At 55.8% G+C, this 18,833-nt stretch overlaps 1 protein-coding gene across 1 annotated transcript; it reads left to right on the plus strand.

Moving 5' to 3' along the window:
- The first annotated feature begins 283 nt into the window (after positions 1-283).
- Positions 284-12,264, plus strand: CIROZ (ciliated left-right organizer protein containing ZP-N domains). Its single transcript, XM_027108311.1, is given in 8 exon segments — positions 284-445; positions 5,975-6,075; positions 6,078-6,169; positions 6,412-6,547; positions 11,477-11,530; positions 11,533-11,642; positions 11,935-12,120; positions 12,253-12,264. Coding segments are annotated over 8 exon segments (783 nt in total). The 5' UTR covers positions 284-353.
- Positions 12,265-18,833: the final 6,569 nt, after the last annotated feature.

Consider the following 18,833-nt stretch of genomic DNA (forward strand, 5'->3'; position numbering starts at 1 on the left):
GCCCCTGTTCTGTCCGGACAGGTTGGACCTTCCTGAAATCCACTGGCCCTGAGGGCTTCCCTGGTGGAGGCTGAACTGCTGGATTCCAGAAGCCGGACCCAGGTTTTGATCCCCGGCAGCCTCAGCTCACTTCCTAGCCTCTTCCATGAGAACTGCCCAGCCTCCAGTGGGTTGATGTTAATCATATTTGCTGTGAACAGTCACTGACCTATAATTGCAGCCTATTAACTGTGTTTTCCTCTTTCGTTTGCACACAGGAATCTTGTCCTACTTCTAGAAAGCAAATTACAGGTTGGAAACCAGAATATTTCAAAGGGGAGGTGAAAAGGTTGGAGCAGAGTGACTGCTACATAATGAAGTGTCCAGTGATCGCGTCCAGGCTGGGCCAAGAGAGTGTCCACTGCTGGTCCACATTCATTCAGCTAATGGGCTCAGAGGCCTGGGGGTGGGAGTAGGGGCTCCCAGGCTGGGCTTCTCTCCAGAGGCCGTGGCTCCTGAGCTTCAAGATGTGGCCGGGCCCACAGGTGGCAGCTGGAGGTGCCGCGTGGCATGGTTCTTCTGCAGACATTCATGGGCCCTGGCTGGATGCCCGGGTCCGCTGGGCTGTTGTCTGAGCAAACTGGGAGGAGATTGAGATGGAGTGGGAGTGGGGCTATTAAAGGTTCTGAACTAATATTCTCCACTTCCCATCGTCGCTGGCACTGGGGACAGTGGGAGGACGGGATTATCACCAAAGCTGCAATATTATGTCCTGTGTTCTTTTTCTCTCCATTGAAAAAGTTGCCAGTTTGCATGTTCCTTCTTGACCTGGGTAGTGCCGAGGAATTATAGACTTTTAGTCATAAAAGTACCTCCGTTACAATCAGGTATAATGCCTCCGTTTTAAAGATCAGGAAACAGGAAAGGAGAAATGAAAAGAGGAGTTTGGCACAAAAAGCCTGCTAATGACAATCACCATTCACGCAACAAGCATTTATTAAGCACCTACTATATATGCCAGGTGCTGTGCTGTTGCTAAGGGAACAGATTTGAATGAGACATGGAGCCTTTGCCCCAGGAAGGCTTTATAGCTGTGTTCTCATCTGGTCTGAATTTTAAAGCAGGTGTGTCTGGCAGGGAGCATCCCCGGACCACGGCTCAGAGGACCTGAGCTCCCCCAACTCTGAGCCCAGCTCACTGCTATCTTGGGCCGATGGGCAGACCTCTCTGAGATTCCTTTGCTTCCCAGTCTTAAGGAGAAGAGGCAGAGTGGCAAGGCTTCCTCTGCCTACTAGCCTTTTTAGTGGCACAAGTGGCCACACCAAGCCTGGTGTTGGTCCTCCTAAGAATCGCAGGGTCGGACCCCAGGATCCCCAAGCATTGCCACCAGCGCGTTCCTTTGACATTCCGGCGCTGGTCACTCCTCCCTCTGCACTGGGCCTGTAATTCTGGGAGCTGCCGCCAGGGGGACGGCGTTGCCCGTGTCGCGCGACATTGGGCTGAGTGGCTGAGAAAAGCAGGACCCGCTCCCGGCCCAGGGGCCTGCTTTATTTCCAACCACCTGCCTTTGAAGCCCGGATACCCAAATCCCAGCAACCTTCACCAAGCGAGGTATGGGCATGTGCGGTGGCCCCAAGTCCCGGAGCACAGATGCAGAGAGGTGGGCAGCAAGTACTCAGCACAAGATAGGTCTCCGCAGCCCAAGCCCCCCTCCTCGCCACCCCCTTCCCCCACCTGAGAACCTCATCGAATCGACTGATTCATTCCTGGTGACCTGCAGCCGCGGCTTCCGTGTCTGCACCTTGAACTTGCATTAAGTTTTAATTAAAGCCGTTTCACCGGCCTTGCCCTTGGCTAAATGCAGCTGTGGGCACAGGGCACATAGATATTTAATACTCTGCCTCTCTCCGCTGAAAGCGCAGGGTGCCCAAGGGTGTACCCAAGCCTTGCCCGCTCCCAGCGATCCGGCGCACTCGCTTAAGTGTGCCCACAGGCCCCGAGCGGGAGGCCGCGCAATAACTATTCATTGCCCTGGGTTAAGTGTGCCCAGGGGCACCCATAAACTCAATGCAGTGATTAGCGATTGCTCCCAGGGAAGGCTGCCCGAAGTCCTGCGGCCCTAAATATAGCCTCCGCGTGTGGCCTTAAAGGGCTGTGCGTTTTTGCTTTGCTCTTGATCTGTCTTCTCTTCCTTCTTGGAGCAGAACTGTCTCCCTCTTCAAAGCTCAGCCTCCGGGGGGCTTCCCTGCCTTCCTCCAGGCTGCAGTGGAGGACAGGAGTGGGAACGGTGGGACAGCTTTGGTGGTGGCAAAGGCAGATGCCCAATCCTCTCCATCCTCTCGCCAAACCTCAGGCATCTGTCCCATTCCTGCCCCTTCGCCCCGCAAGTGAAGGCAGCACCTCCAAAGACAAGGAAACAGCCAGGCTCACTGGAGGAGCTCCCCGTGGGCCATCGTGAGCCTGCTGCCAGGAGGGGCTCTCAGGGCCAAGGAGCAGTAGGGCTGGGGAGCTGAGAAGGCTGAGCTGCCTGGGGTGTCCTCCCGGTCCCTTTTGCTTCTTTCTGCTGCAGGGAGCCCCTCTCTGTCCCTCCGTATGGAGTGGGAGTGGTCTTGGGTGGGGGCATCACCGAGGCAAGTCAGTCCCCTCCGGCCTCATTCCTCCACACATTGTATAGCGAGGGGTGTTGGTCAGATGATCTCCGAGGGACCCTCGGCTGGTCTGTGACTCCTTCCTTGTGCCGAGACTTCCCTGCCAAGGTCTGAAGCAAATGCAAAGTGGAGTTTGGAGAAAGCAGAAAGAACTGAGAGAAGGGCAGGGTGGAGGGTGTGGGCTGCAGCAGAAGCTCCAGGAAAGGGGTCCAGCCCACACCATCACCTTCGCCTCGTCTGTGCATTTCTCAGATGACCGTCTGGGAGAACGGTCCCCCTGTGGCATGGCTGCGAGATTCACAGGCGGTACGGTGACCGACCATCCCAGTTTGCCTGGGCCTTTTCTGTTTTGGCACTAAGTCCCAGGGGGACCTGCTCAGTCCCCAGGAAACTGGGTTGGGTGGTCACCCCAAGTTCAGGGCCAGTGGTGAAAGTGTCTGTCCTTGGAAGCCCTCCCTCCACCATTGCTTTTTGGATCTGAAAAGGAAAGAGAAAGGGCGAGGGAGAAATGGGTGAACTCGGGAGGAAAACAAGCTGGGAGGACTGGGAGAGGACCATCCCGGCCGTGCGCCTGTGCTCCTGGCCTTGCCAGCTGCTCCCGGGACCCTCGCCGCCTCCTTGGCCAGGCCCAGGGTGGCAGCTGAGGCAACGACATTTCCCTGGGCCTGTTGACACTGGAGTCTCAGAACGTAAATGATGTTCTTGTCTTAATGAGCAAACAACCCAGCCATGTGGCTCTCTCGCCGGCCTCCTGCTGGGGTAATTGTCAGCGCTTCTGTGCTCAGACAGAAATGTTTACTCTCACCTTCGCTTACTGCTTTGCCAGGAGATGTTGCTTCCTTTTTGTTCTGCAGGTCTCCCTGCCCCTACCCCTGGGAAGCACCAGTGGACAGGTAGGTGGGTCAGGAGCAACTTTCTGGAAGGTTCTGCCAGGCCTGGTGCTTGGGGACACCCTGAGGCAGGAGGTTTTGGTTTCTGTTCTCCTTTGGAGAGTTGGTGGACAAGGCCAGCTCTGCTGGGCTCGCGTCTCGGCAGCCGAGGCTGGAAGCGTTCCCTGGTGTCCTGCAGGCAGAGGCCATCTGAGAGGAAATCTGAGGAGGGGTCCCAGCTTTGGGTTGAAGGCCTCTGAGGTCCTCCTCGTGCTAAGATTCTCTCTGCACAGTCTCCAGTGACGGGGAGCTCATTCCTTTGCAAGACCACCTGTTCCCATATTGCACAGATGTTTCCCCAAACTTTCCTTCTGCTGGTCCTCCATTCTCTGCAGCCCCCCGGAAGGAGCCAGTCCCTTCTCCATTTCACGGCCCTTTGAATGTTTGAAGTCAGTGAGCTTTTCCTTCCTCAAGTCTTCTCCTGAATTCCTCTTGCTAGTCCCCCTAGGATAGGGGCCGGGGACCCCTCTCTGTCCCCCTCCCACCCTCCAGGCACCCGCCTCTATTCAAGGCCCCGATGGCCAATGTCTCTCTGGAGCATTGCAAAGGGAACCGAGGCCAGGACTTAGGCTGGGCAGAGTGTGGGTCACCCTTTGGCCTTGCTAGTGGGGGTAACGGCTCATTGGGTCTTTCAGCCCCGTGGCGCACCTAGCATGTGCCCAGTGCCCCTACCAGGCGGGGAGCCTCAAGGCGTGGCACCCTCGGGGAGGCCCCGGAGAGCAGTCTGCCGGCGCTGCAGTGCCGATTCAAATGTCCACCTGGAGACCGGACAGATTTAGGCAGGCAGCTTCGAAAATTGGGCTCCATTAGTGTCAAGCGCTCCGCGTGGCAGATGAGCGGCTCCTGCAATCACGCATTCAGCTCGTCGTCCTGATCATGGTGGCAGGAGCGTAATTACCATCTCTTTAAATAGCCCAAAGTTGCCATGTAAGAGAAGACGGCTCACATGACATTTGCTCCGAGCTCGCTTTCCTGCTAAAAATATCCCGCCTAAATAATATATCCTGGTTGCACTGGAGCAACAGTCCCTGACCTGAGCTCTGGGACCCTTGGGGGTTCAGTCCACAGGCTGGTCCGAAGGTGGGAGTGGGGCCCTGTGGAGGGAGTTTGCTTCTGGAAGGAGCAGTTTCGGAGGCCACGGGGAGGCACTCCTGCCTCAGCAAGTGTTGCACACCCCCCAGGCCTCCTGCTGCTCGTGGGGAGCGGCTATGCCGTGTCTTTAGGAGCCGCTGGCCCACGGGGTAAGACCCAAGAGGGCCCCCAATGCCCATCCTTTCCGGCTACATCACTCCCTTGTCCCTCTTCTGTTCCTCCCTCCTCTGGCACCTTATGTCCGTGGTCCCACCCCACCTCGCCTCTTCTTAGCCCCAACCTTGGCCATGCGTTCCTGAATTGCTTGGGACAGAGAGACCTCGGGTCTTTCTGGCGGGTACAGGTGTGTGTGGAGCAGGGGTGGGGTGTAGAGAGTGGATGAGAAGTGGAATCCTCCACTTTTCCAAACCCGGGCTCTTTGAACTCCTGGGAAGTCCCAAGATGGCCTCCAGGGGGTCCGAGAACAAAGATGAGGGAGGGTCTGCAGTCTTCATCAGGTTCTTGAGGGCTCCATGCTCTGACAGAGGTTGGGTCCCTTGATCTAGACCCTGTATGTGATAACTATTTCGTTCAGCGTGGGGTGTGATACAGAGAGGCCCGGAATCTGGAAGACCATTTCCTACCTCCAGAAGAATTTAAATTCTAAGGAACTCTGTATGCAAAGTTAGGTACATCAAAGGCTTCATCCTGAGTGGGTAGGTCTGAGATGACTAAGACTTGACATTTGTATAGAATTTTATCATGGACGAGATTTCATGATGGGACTCTGGGGAGTTTAGGGCATTGGGGACGGCCTCACCAAGCCCCCAAACATCCCTTTCCTTATTCATGATGCTCGAAATCCTTTTACGTGGAGACAGATGCTTTCATTTAGCCAGTGCAGAGCTGGCTTTAAATGCCCCTGTGAGAGGGCTGACACAACGAAATTCTTGCTAAAGTGTAAACAACTGATACAAGCTTTATTTCTTAAGAGCAGCTTTGGTAATGGAAGGGGCACCAGGCTAGGTCACTGAGCTGAAGACAGTCTTGGCAGAGACATTTCTGCAACTTCCACGGGCAGCCCCGCTCGTAGCATCTGCTTCCTCACGGGTCTTTGCTAACGGCGGGATCCCCAGGTGTTTGGGGATGGTCTTTCCTTCTCTTCCGCATCAGTGCAGTCACGTTCCAGCCCAGGCAGTGATACCAAACACCAAGTAATCTCATGTCACCAATCCCGAAAGTGCCGGCCACAGGCGTGGCCCCTGGCTGAGGTCCTGTCACCACCCTTTCGTCCACGTGCCTGCAGAGCATGTAGTTTTCTGTGTCACGTGTCCTTCCCCATTCCAGTGTCATCCCAGCCAGAGATGGAGGTCTTGTTCACATCCCAAAGCAGAGACTGGATCTGGTCAGAAGAGGTTCCTACTTGGAGGAAAGCCTGAGCCTAAAATTCCCGAGTCCACCTGTTCCTTAACCTTCACAGTGACCGAAAACAGGGACTTTGCGTTGGTCGGCGTCCTGGCGGCTGGGGCACTCCAGGTCCAGGTCAGGGTCTTGGTGGTGGCATTGGCTGTCCTGCCCCTTCTGGAGACCCCTTCTCCTTGGGCCACTGATGCCATGTGGAGTCAGAGACGTGACAGCAGAGCTGTGGAGCCAGCAGAAAATGGACCTTTGCCACTTATAGCCTGGAAGCCTGGCACTCTTGCCAGGGTGGCCCCATGGGAGGGCAGCCACAGGACACAGGATGCACCCTGCCACACGCGACTAACTCCTCGTTGCCCCCACAGCAATGCCAGGAGGCCCAAGGAGCTCTGGGGACGCAGGCTTTCTATAGGGTGGTTCTGAGCCTGGGGTTTGCTGAGATGGCCGCCCCCATCCTCTGGACGGTGGAGAGCTCCTTCCACTGTGTGGGTGAGAGTCACGGTGAGGATGTGCCTGCCGGCTCTGCCTGTGGTTCCTTCTCCCATGACAAGGCTTCCTCTTTCCCGGCCTGACAGGTCCCACACCCAACCTGGGGAAACGATGGTGTCAGGCACACTGGTTGGAACTGGCCGGGGAGTAGGAGGGCTGCGGGGAGCTAGGTGAAGTCAAAGTGCCGGGGAGGGGACGGGGGGCACATCAACTTTCTAGCTAGCTGCGGGACCTGGGCGACTCACTTCACCTTGTTGAGCCTCAGTTTCTTCCATCTGCACAATGGAAATAGCCCAGGACTTCCCTGGTGGCGCGGCGGATAAGACTAAGAGCTCCCTATGCAGGGGGCCCGGGTTCGATCCCTGGTCAGGGAACTAGATCCCACATGCATGCCGCAACTAAGGAGCCCGCCTGCCGTAACTACGGGTGCAACCAAATAGACAAATCAATATATTTTTTTAAAGTGGGAATGCCGCTACCTGTCGTGAGGACTGGAGATGATGGAGTTAGGAGCTCAGCAGAGTTCTTGGCACAAGATGAGCCACTTCTGTTTCGATTGTCCAGCGATCTGGCGTGGGCTCCAGTTCCACGGGTCACCTACCGCAGAGATCCCCAACCCCCGCGCCGCGGCCTGTTAGTAACTAGGCCACACAGCAGGAGGTGGACGGCAGGCGAGCGAGCAAAGCTTCATCTGCGTTTCCTCATAGCTTGCATTACCACCTGAACAATCTCTCCGCCTTCCGTGGAAAAATTGTCTTCCGCGAAACCGGTCCCTGGTGCCTAAAAGGTCGGGGTCCGCCGACCTACGGCACGGAGTGGGCTCCTTGGCAAGGAGCACTATTTGAGGTCACTTCTTTCTTCTTTTTTTTTTTTATTGGGGTATAGTTGCTTTACCACTTATTTCTTAACCAAGACAAACCCTCCTCTAAACGTGGTGTGTGTCCTCCGTGCCAGGATGCTGGGATTCAAGTCTTGAAAGGCGTTTTTGGTGAAAGCACAGCTACCAGACAACCTGGTATTCACAAAATCACTAGGAGCAGAACCCATTGAAATACAGCATAAGGAAATACACATAATTCACAAATGATGTCGATCACTTTCATCTTTGACTTCCTAACTGTCCTCAATAGAAGACAGACGCAAAGGAGATTTAACTCAGATGTTAATAGTGCAAGAATGCCCCGTTACCAGGATATGATGTTTCGGTGCTGCATAAAAATGTAATTATATTCAGAACTATATTTAAAGATTAAAAGGGGGACTGCCTACCATCCAGCCCCAAATTCAGAATTAGAAACAAAGGAAAAGGCGGGGCGGGGATGAGTTCTAACAGTCTGCTAAAAATGGAAATGTTTCCTGAAAGTTTTTACACATTTCGGCTGTTTTTATTTTAACAGTTTCCTGCAGCGATGACATTGATTTTGGAAAGGGAGGGCCAGAACTTTATCCAACAAATATTCACTAAGCATTTGCCATGGGTGAGGCCCCGTGGGAGGGAACAGAGGCCACCAGATTTGGTCCTTGCTTTCAACTAGTGGCCTGTCTGGAAGGGGAGAGAAGCAATGTCCAGAGAGTTGTAACGAGGGCAGGCGGGCTTGAGGAAGACGCCAAGGAGAAGGTGACCTTTGGCCTGGGCTTTGAGAGAGGGTAGGTTCTTGATAGGGACATAGACCCTAAAATACAAAAATAACTGCGGCGACAGCAATAAGAACATTTTAGAAAGGCGTTTTGGCCTCTCTGGAAAGATTTACACGAGGGAAGAATGCTCTCTTCCTCGTTTTATTAACTTCATATCAGCAGCCGGAATTAACCTCTCCCTTCCCTGGTTTCCAGCACACCTTCCCTGCACCTCCCCTGCAGCTTCTCCTCTTATTGTTAGTGGTACGTGCTCTTGGCTCTCCCTGCGGTCTATGAACTCCTTGCCATCAGGGGCCGTGCTCTATTCAGCGTTTTACTCTTCGTGGGCCTTATCATACTGCCTTGCCCTTGGTAAGCACTTAATACATGCTTGTTGGATTGAATTTTCACCAGGCATTTTTAAAAAAATGTTTTAGACAAAGAACATTTCTCTGGGATAATATGTGGCGACTATGTTGGAATATTAGGGCACTAGGATTGCCTAAGCACTTGGTGGTTACAGATTTTTTAAAATCTCCTTCCTCTCCGCCAAAAAGTGATTAGAACCTGTGGGAGAAATCCTCATTATGTAAGGTTGGAGGCGTCAAGAGCAGTGGAGGCAATGGAGTGCCCAGCCTGAGAAGAGAAGCCAAGAGGGTGGTTTAGCTACCGCTGTTTTACATTGTAAAGCAGGGGTTACTGGCAAAAATGCCTCTAGGGGTCAGGCAGGGAGTGTAAAGGAATGAGGGTAAGAAAATCCATGGCCCGAGGGTAGGATGCCAAAGCTCAGTGTAGGAGCCAGTGGGGAGTGGTGGGGACTCCAGTGGTGAACTGCCAGCCACCAGTTTTTTTTTTTTTCTTTTCTTTTTTAAAATTTTTGTCTGCATTGTGTCTTCGTTGCTGTGCACGACTTTCTCTAGTTGCGGCGAGCAGGCGCTACTCTTCGTTGCGGTGCGCGGGCTTCTCATTGCGGTGGCTTCTCTTGTTGCGGAGCACAGGCTCTAGTCACCCAGGCTTCAGTAGTTGTGGCACGTGGGCTCAGTAGTTGTGGCTCGTGGGCCCTAGAGCCCAGTCTCAGTAGTTGTGGCACACGGGCTTAGTTGCTCTGCGGTGTGTGGGGTCTTGGCCCAGGGTTCGAACCCGTGTCCCCTGCATTGGCAGGCGGATTCTTAACCACTGCGCCGCCACCAGGGAAGTCCCACCAGACCCTTTTCAAGAGAGTAGTCTCATTTAAGTGGAGCCGATTCCTGCCTTGTAGGGAGGCAGGCCAGTGTGGGCAAATCTTCTGACTTTCCAGGAGAAGCTGGAAAATTATAAAATTTTCTCAGTTAATTTTAAAATATTTAAAACCCTCTGCAGGCCAAACCAAACATGTCTCAGGGCTATATTTGACCCGTGAGCCAGAATTTGCAACTGGGGGTGCATTTTTGCCTCCCGGGGGGACATTTAGCAGTGTCTGGGTACATTTTTGATTGTCACAATGCAGGGGGACGCTACTAGCACGTGGTGGGTAGAGGCCAGGAATCCCCCTAAACATCCTACAGTGCACAGGAGCCCTCTCCCCGACACAACAAAGAATGATCTTGCCCAGGATGTCAACGGGGTCGAGGCAGAGTCTGGGTCTGTGTGGTTCCTGGGGCTGGGCTGATGGATTTGGCCGCAGAATAGGGAATGGCTCAGAGACAACACCGGCTGGTGGCAGCAAACAGAGGCAGAGTCAGGGACAGGTGCTCTTTAGAGAAAACCTGAAATCCTGTGATTCAGTTTCAGAAATAGGGACTTCCCTGGTGGTGCAGTGGTTGGGACTCCACGCTCCCAGTGCAGGGGGCCCGGGTTCCATCCCTGGTCGGGGAACTAGATCCCACACGCATGCCGCAGCTGAGAGTTCACATGCCGCGACTAAGACCTGGCGCAACCAAATAAATAAATAAAAAAAAAAAAAAAAAAAAAAAAAGAAATAGATTTTGATGCCTGCATGATCTCAAAAAGGACTCCAGGTCAAAGGTCTGTGAATTTCAGCCAAGGAGGACAGTTCCTAATCCGGTGCTTGAACTTAAACTCTAAAGCCTCTATTTCCCCGTCTGTAAAAAGGGGACCCATGTGGCCCCTCCAACAGGGTGTTGGGAGGATTCTGCTCCCTTAGGAGGAGGACTGACCTCTGTTTCCTTTCTGGGAGGTTTAGGAAGGGAGTTGTCTGCCTCAACTGCCACGCCAAGGACCACTCCCCAGCAGGAGCTCCTCCAGGAGGAATACGATCTGCTGCCTTTTCCCAGTTCCAAACTGCAGGACCAGCTGCCTTTGGAGGCCGGGAAGGGTTTCCTCAGAGTTTCGCTCACTAGCCTTCCCGTGCACTGGCCAATGGAAGTCCCTCGCCCTGACTTCCACCCACGGTTTCCCTTGAAGGGTGCATCCCCACGAGTCGTCAGTGGACCCCGCCAGGCACGAGGCCCCTCTCTTTCGCCACCGCTCTGCCAAACGGAGTCCCACTCAGACCTCCGGCCATGTCTCCTCCTCTTCAAATTCCGACTGTTCCCCAGAGAAAGCGGGGCTCCCCGAGAGCTCCCACCTGAGCGCAGCCCAGCTGTCCTGCCTGGCTCACAGCCATGCAGGGCCTTGGGACCCGGCACAAGGAGGTGGAGGGGAGGGCCCGCGGCGGTGCACACAGACAGGAGGGAAACCGAGGCACGCTTCAAAGGAGCTGGGGCCCAGGAGCCAGGCTGGAGCCCAGAAGCCGGGCCTGGAGAGCCAGCCTGAGGTCGCAGCTGCCACAGGCCTTTCCCCGGGCTGCCATCCTCAGGGTGGCCAAAACCACATCCTTTTATTTCTGATGCTTTTTCTCTCTCCACTGTTCTCTCACTGAAGAAGGGGCTTGGACCTTTTCTGCAAACAGCCAAACCTGTGGAAGAAGGTGGACATCTACTGGCTTCCTTTTTCCCTTTCCCAGAGGGTCAGGTCCCCCAGGGAAAGTGGGGTGACCTGGACCCCCTGCCTGCAGCTGTACCGTCCTCAGCGTCCATAGTAGTTGTCCAGTCCTCCGGGCCCTGGGCCTGGCCATGCCTTTGTCCTCAGATGTCTCGTTTCCAGCTGCCTCTCTGGGGGTCCCAATAGTCTCAGGCCATCTGTTACCCTCACTGGCAGTCTAGGAGCAGAGCCCCGCCTAGCTACCAGGAAGTCTCCTCCCTGGAAGGTTGTCACAGGGGCATGTGGCTGCCTGCTAGCCCATGAGGGGGCCCTGGCATGCCAGCAAGGAGGTCCAGCCATTGACAAAGCCCTTGATGACCAGCCTGGCTGAAGAGGTGCTGTGTTCCCGCTGCTCGCCTGGAGAGCCCCCGGAAACATCCTCCAGGATGGAAGCTGGGGGGCTACCCAGGGAGGGGCCGGAGGGCACCTGGACCTCTCATTCCCAGAACCAAGTCAGGACCTGGAGGGGACGCACCCTCCTTCTGGGGATGGATGCCACAGCACTGCCCCGGTGGTGAATACTTTCGAGGTGTGGTGGCGGCAGCCAGGCCCCAGTGGCCATCTGAGGGCCTCAGGACCGGAGCGCAAGGGGAGGCACAGGGAGGGCCCAGCAGGGCCCTGCCAATTCTTCCTGCTGAGCAGCTGTCAGCAGAGTGCAGCCACCTGACAGCTCCTCCCAAGAGCCATCCAGCCTCCGCCTCCGAGAAGCCCACTGCCTCATCTGTGGGAAAGTCATGCAGAGCCTGAGGCCTCAAGTCAGCCTGTAGCTGGCCAGTAGAGCAGGCTGAGAGGGGGGCCACACGCACGTCCAGCAACCTCAGAGCCTGCGGGCTCCCATGGACATTTCCTCACCCAGCCTGGCCGAGCCTAGAGACCCTTTCACTGCTGGCCAGGGTAGCCCCCGGCAGGAGCCAGCAGAGCCCACATTGGCAACCAGCCCGGAGAGGCACAGGCCTCCTGAGCTTCAGAACATCGCGGAGGGGCTTCTGAGAGACCCCCTTGCTGGGGTGAGTCCTGGAAGCACCCCAGGGGATGCCAAGTGTGGAAGAGCGTGGTGGGCAGCATCGGGGCACGCCTCCCACCTGCTTGGACTGCCCACGAGTGCAGGCCCCAACGTTTTTGTGCTTGCCCTTTCGCAGTTAGATGTGTGAGGCACGGGGGAGGGGGAAGTTTGCAGGCTCTGCAGCCAGGCTGCCGTGGTTCAAGGCCCAGTCCTTTCACTCTTTATCTGTGTAACCTTGGGCAAGGCATTAACCTCTCTGTGCCTCAGTTTCCCGATCAGTCAAATAGGGGGTGATAATAGTTCTTCCCAATAGGTCTGTTTAGGGGCAAGCAGGGAGATGGACACAGGCCTCTAGCTCAGAACCAGTGAGCCATTCTTTATTTTTTTGCAGTACGCAGGCCTCTCACTGTTGCGGCCTCTCCCGTTGCGGAGCACAGGCTCCGGACGCGCAGGCTCAGCGGCCATGGCTCACAGGCCCAGCCGCTCCACGGCATGTGGGATCTTCCCGGACCGGGGCACGAACCTGTATCCCCTGCATCGGCAGGCGGACTCTCAACCACTGCGCCACCAGGGAAGCCCAAGTGAGTCATTCTTGAGGTCATTACTGCTGCCGTCCTGGCAAATCAGAGAAGCTGAACAGTTGGGCTCCCAGGCCCAGGCAGAGGGGATGTTTGCTTATTCCAGGAGAGCATGGAAAGCCTTCAGCCATAGTTCAGACATCCTTCTGAGAAGGTAGGTGGTGATAAGATCCTATGATGTGAGAAGCCCTCTCCCCTGGGCCCCAGGGGGCCATGACCCCAGGTCTCTAAAGAACCCGCTGAGTGTTACGGCTTTGTTTTCATGACTCACCGCTCCCTTCCTTTTGTCCCCATGGCAGCAGCTGGTACCCTGCTGGCTTGAACAGCTCCGGTGACCCCTGTTGACCCCCAGGGGTGCCAGTGTTCCCAGGCTCCCTGGCCCAGAAGCCCAGCTGTGGCCTGAGCTAGAGTGGGACCCAGTGCTTCCCTGGAAGGGTAGCAACCCTACCCCCACCCCCAGGCCAGCCCATCACTGGAAGAGGGATTTGAAACGCAGCCAAGAAGAGGCCTTCGGCAACGCCCGCAACGTGAAATAAATAAATAAATAAATAAATAATCAGGGTTGTCTTGCCTGATGAACGGTCTCTGCCTCGAGGACGACTTCTCCCCCTGCCCCCCCTGCCCGCCCTCCCTCCTCCCTCCTTCTCCGGGCAGATCCATCCCAGGCAAAAGCTTAATAGCCCCATTTAAGGCTTTTCCTTTTCACCACGGAATTGAGCTGCTCCTGCCATTACGAGGTTTTCAGCTTCTCTCTGAAATCAAATTACTGACTCCATTTAATTTTTTAAAAGCTCGGATGATTTCCTTTCTTGAATCGGAGCCGTGACTCCAAGCCCGGCCCCCTCCCCAGCCCCCAGCCCCACCAGGTGTTTCCCCGGGAAGGCCACCCCCCATGCCAGGGCAAGCCTGACACCTAGAGGGGAAGCCAGCAGGAGGAGGACCAAGCCTCTGACCACTGCCCTGGACACCTGACTGGGTGGCCTGGACTGGTGAGGAAGGAAGGCCTTGACCTCCTCTAAGGCTGGCTCAGCTCATAGGAGCCCGTGGCTTCGGGGCTACAAGGTCTTCAGAGGCTGGTGGGGAAGTTGTTTAGAGCCCAGCGCTGAGGTCGCGTGGGCTTACCATTGGCTGGTTCCCCGGATCACCTGCCTTTCCGTAGAGCGTCTCCTGGACCCTACGGCTAGGTTACGGAGCGCGTCCTCTGTGCAGACACCGATCCAGCTTGGAAGGGAAGGGGGAATCGGACAGAGAAAGGCCCACGTGCTCGTGTGTGAAGGGGCAGGGAGACTGACAATAAACATACGCATGGATGTTTTCACACCAAGTGCTCTGAAGAGTCCTAAACATGCAACGTCGGTGGGGGCAGGTTGTGGGCTGCTTTGGGTGGGATGGCGGGGACGGCCCCCCCGAGGAAGTAAATCTGGAAAGGACTGGGGCAAGGGTGTCCACGCAGAGGCACGGCAGGTGCCAGAGTCCTGGGGAGGGTTGGAGGGACTGAAAGACAGCCATCTGACTGGAGGAAGTGGAAGGGACCAGGGGCCTGCCAGACCTGAAGCCTGAGGTAGGAGACCAGCTTTATTCTGGCTTTAAAAGGCTGGACATCAGACGGACAAGACGAGCAGCAGGGGGACAAGGTGGGGGGGATGAGAGAGGCCCCGTGAGAAGTGACTCCAAGGGGTCCTTGCTGAGGGCTTGTGCCACTCCTGCCCTGCACCTGGAGGACTCCACGGCCGCTGGTGATGTTTGAGACGTGTTCACATCTACCTCAACACCGGCCTGCAGTGTTTCTACCAGGACTCAGTCTCTGTCTCAAGTCTGTCTCTCCTCCACCCCCGATCACCTCTTCCCTTCTTCGTCTCTGCAGAGACACTCAGCTTGGGGACCTCGTAGACCAGGGACACATACCCACCCCAGAAAGTCCTGCCAACCAGGCTGACCCTTTACCAATCCCGCTCACGTTTAACCACCCGCGCCCTTGGAGATGAGACAGCAGGAGTGGAGTTAATGAAATCGCCTGCCTTTCCCTGGCATAAATGGTGCTTCACCCCCAGGCGGGCGGCGATTTGCAAGGCTGAGAGGGTCTGGGCATTAACTGTTCTGGGCACTCTTCCCAGCTCAGTGTTCTGTGCAGCTGGAACAAACCACTTTTCTTCTCTTCCTTCCCTTTGCTCTGCTCCGCCTCGGCTCAAAACGCGGACAGTCGTGTTTAATTAGAAAGTGATCGGGGTTCTCCGGAGGTCTCCTGTTCTCCCTCAACACGGGACAACCCCAGATCTGTGACCAGGGCTCCGGGTCCGCCAGGGCCTGGGTGGCTCTTGGGTCTGACCCACAGTCACGATGTACACGTGCGTCAGTGTTTTCTCTGCCCTGGGGACCTCCGGTTTTCCTGTTGAGACCTCCCTGGTCGGTCGTGCGGTCATTTGTTTATGGCTGACAGCTGATACATCTGTGATCAGTGAAATCCTGGCAGAGGGCAGCTCTGCCACTCCCGGTCAGTGGCCTGCCAGGTGGGATCTCAGGCAACCTGGGATTTGGGGGTAATTAGAAATCGGGCACCCCCACCCCCCGCAGCCTGGATCCTCAGCATTCCCCACACGACTCTGTGTGTCAAGTCCAGGGTCTGTGATGCGTTTATTGTCCTTCTCTCCTGTGACAGGGAACAGCCACTGGTCCAGTTTCCCTTTTGGGTTTTCCTCCGTGAGCACAAAGCCAGTTTTCACGCCCTGAAACATCCAGGCTCCTTGTTTTTCCCTCGTTGACGTTCTCGAATTTCCAGATTTTAGATGCTTCCCACGTCAGACCTCTTCCATCACAACACGCTCTTTCAGCCTTAGCTACAAGTCTCTGTTGGGTATTTGAATATTACTTAAACTGGAATTGGAGTCGTCAATTTAGTAATCCTCCAAATTACTGCGTAACCAGAGAGGCGGCGTGGTGGGAAGAGCTTTCTTCTGGGTGTCCTGCCCAAGCTGTGTGACCTTGAGCAAATCAGTTCACTTCTCTGAGCTCCTGCTTCAGCATGGGGTTTTTGGAAACAGGAGTAGTCGGCCAGGCGACCTCCGCTCTAGGGTGACGTGGGGGTCAGCCCCTGAAGATGACAAGTCAGAAGTCTCTAACGCAGGTCTGAGAGAACCCCTCACCCCGGAGGGTCCATCCTCCCCAGCTCAGCCCACCTCCTGACACTCCTGCTGCTGGTCTGGTCTCTGTGGGTGGGGCTGCCGGAGACCTCAGGCCAAGCCAGCGGGGGGACAAGATGGGGTGATGTGGACCGATGCTCATTCCCATGGAGCTGGCTACAGCCCAGCCCCACCTGGCACCACAGGTGACCTCCCCCCTCCTCCTCATTCCTCTCCTGAGGCCCAGGCTGTGCTGCCTCACATCCCAGATCTCAAAAGCCTCGGAATGGTGGTTCTCAAAGCGGGGTCCCCGGACGGGCAGCATCAGCTTCACCTGAGAACTCGTGAAAAATGCAAACTCTCGGACCTACAGTTCCAGGAACTCACGGGGTGGGACCCAGCAATCTGTGTTTGAACAAGTCCTCCAGGTGATTCTGATGCACATGGCAGTTGAGGACCACTGCCTGGGAGAATCTGTGCCAGGGACACCTCCCAGAGTCAGAGAATTCCTCTGCCTTCATACAAAGGCAGTACTTGCACTTCTACAACGTCCAGGTACTTTCCACCTCTCTCTGCTCACGGCATCTAGCACCATCCCTCTGGGGAAGAGAAGAATTGTTCTTCGCATTTTACAGACCAGGAAACTTGGCCTTACCCAAGGTCACACAGCTAATAGGAGAGAGAACCAGGGCTCAAACCCTGGCCTCCTCATTCCAAGGCCAGGGCTCCCTCCTGCACACCTTGGGTTTCTGCGGCTCCTTAGACCGAAGGAATAAACACATGTCCATTGGCGAGAAAGGAAATTCCTCCCTACAGCCCCCTCTCCCCCATTTCCAGCTGCAATCCCAAGAGAAAGCATCCAGGAAGCATAAATTTTGCCTGACGGCTGAATAAGAGCTCTGAAAGGAGTTACACGTCAGGGAGATGGGACTTTATTTCTCAATGAAATAGCCTTTTTATGGTTGGAATAAAAGTACCAGCGGGAGCCTAATGCCAGGAAGTAGCGAGCACATTTGATAAACTCCTTCAGCCAGGGGTGGGGCAGCCCAGGAGGGGGTGCCGGAGAGCGGGCCCCATGTTTCCAGATGCGAGTTTCTATTTAGCTTAGAGCCTGGAGGCTTCCAGGGGTCCCTCTCGCGGACCCTGCAGCTGGAGACGGGCTGACCCTGGACCGGGCCAGCTCTTTTGCTCAGCCGCTGGGTCCTGAGCGGGGCTGCAGTGTGGAGATCAGGCAGCAGGGGGCAGCATAACCCACCGTTCCAGCCGGGAGAGTGGCCGCTGGGTGGGGGGCAATAGCTGGGGGGGTCTCAGAGGCTTAGCCCTCAGAGGGGGTCATCAGCAGCCCACCCCCCCCTTATCCTGGTCCTCTTCCTCCTCCCTGGGCCTTTCCCATCCTCAGTCCCTTCGAAGGACAGTTTGTCACCCGTACCCTGCCTGCAGCCCCTGCCGGACCCAAATCTTAACTGGGGTGGGCGTGAGTGGGGGGTGGGAGTGTCTCCATCCCCATGCCTACCCTCCGGCCGGTTTCTAGAAACTTCTCCAAGCTTGGCTTTGGACCTGATTAACCCCTTGGCTTCCTTCTGAGGGACCTCTTGAGGGGTTCAGAGTGTCTGTGTGTGGGCAGGTGGCTTTTATGGGCGGGGGACCACAGCCTTCATGGTCCCTGGGGGCAGGAGAAAACCCTGAAGGACAAAGAGAAAGCGAGGAGCCCTCCTCATTTGAGAATGTGTGTGATTGGCAGGTTTACGGCCTCGGGAAGGTGCGTGGTATTCCGCACAATCAAGTCATTTTTAAAAATAATCTCCCTGCTTAAGTCGTACACGCTGCTAATTGCATTTTAATAAGTCTCTTAAAATCTTGCCATATTTTTTAATATCCTAATATTAGGTAAGTGATTGCGGGGGACACTGGAGGGCACGGGGAGTTTATGTAAGGGAAGGAGGGCTGTAATGAAGCTGGGGGTGGCGGGGGCCAAGTGGCCTGTGATGTGTGTCTGTGTGTGTTACGACGTGTGCGATGGGGGGCGGTGAGTGTGTGTCCATCTGAGAGTGGATATGATGTGTGCGTGTGCGGGTGTCCATAGACCAGGCTTCCCCTCTGACCCAGTCCATCCTATCCTCTTTTTTCCGAGGATGAGGGTCCTGAGCTCAGAGAGGGAATGTGATGGGCCCAAGGCCATGTAGCGAGAGAGAGACCCATGGGGGAGTTCCAACCCCAGTCTTGTGAGAGCGGGGGCAGGGCCACCTTTGCACCATCCCAGTCACGGCACCTTTGCACACAGCCTTCCCCACGCTGCTCAGTAACGTGCAGAGGGAAAAGGGGGGGAGCTTCCAATGGGAGGTCATGGTCATCCCACAGTGAATAAGTGCAGAGCTGGGATTTGAACTCACAGTCGGCTCATGTGCCTGGGGGAAGCTCTTAACTATGATTGGATGGGAGGCTGAGCTGAGGTCCAAACACGTCCTGCATCTCCAAGGCTCCAGGACCAGTGAGGACCAAGTTGGGAGCAGTAGAGGCAACTGGCAGAGGCCGGGAGGGAGGTCTATGGTGGCTGGCTGTGGTCTCATTTGCTCACCCCATCCCTCTGCTATTACAAGGGAGGGTGTCCCAAGGCCGAGGGCAACATGGCATCTTCTCCTCAGAGCCCCCAGAGGTCAGAGGCCAGGGAAGACCACAGCTGAGGTTGTGAGGCCTTGGACCTGAGGGAGCCCTGGACTTCTGGAGGCCCACTGAGGCCCCCACTGGCCTGGCCTTCCTCTTCCCCTCTCCCCCTCCCCTCCCCCTCCCCTCCCCCTCCCCCTCCTCCTCCTGGCTACATGCCACCGACCGGGTGGGAGGCACATGGTGAGTGAACTTCTGAACAGGAAGTCAGGGTCCAGGTCGTCCCAAATCCCTTTTCATGTGGTTTCTTTAATCCCCCGGGCTGGGTTTCAGAAGCGTTTTACAGTTTCAGTTTTACAAAGCTACGCTCCCTTTAATGTTGGCGTTTTTTGGGGGGGCGGGGAGAGCGGCTTCAGTCAAAA

Source organism: Aethalodelphis obliquidens, unplaced genomic scaffold (genome assembly GCF_003676395.1).
Source record: "Aethalodelphis obliquidens isolate GAN/ISIS:26980383/991018 unplaced genomic scaffold, ASM367639v1 scaffold9, whole genome shotgun sequence".
NCBI lineage: Eukaryota > Metazoa > Chordata > Mammalia > Artiodactyla > Delphinidae > Aethalodelphis > Aethalodelphis obliquidens.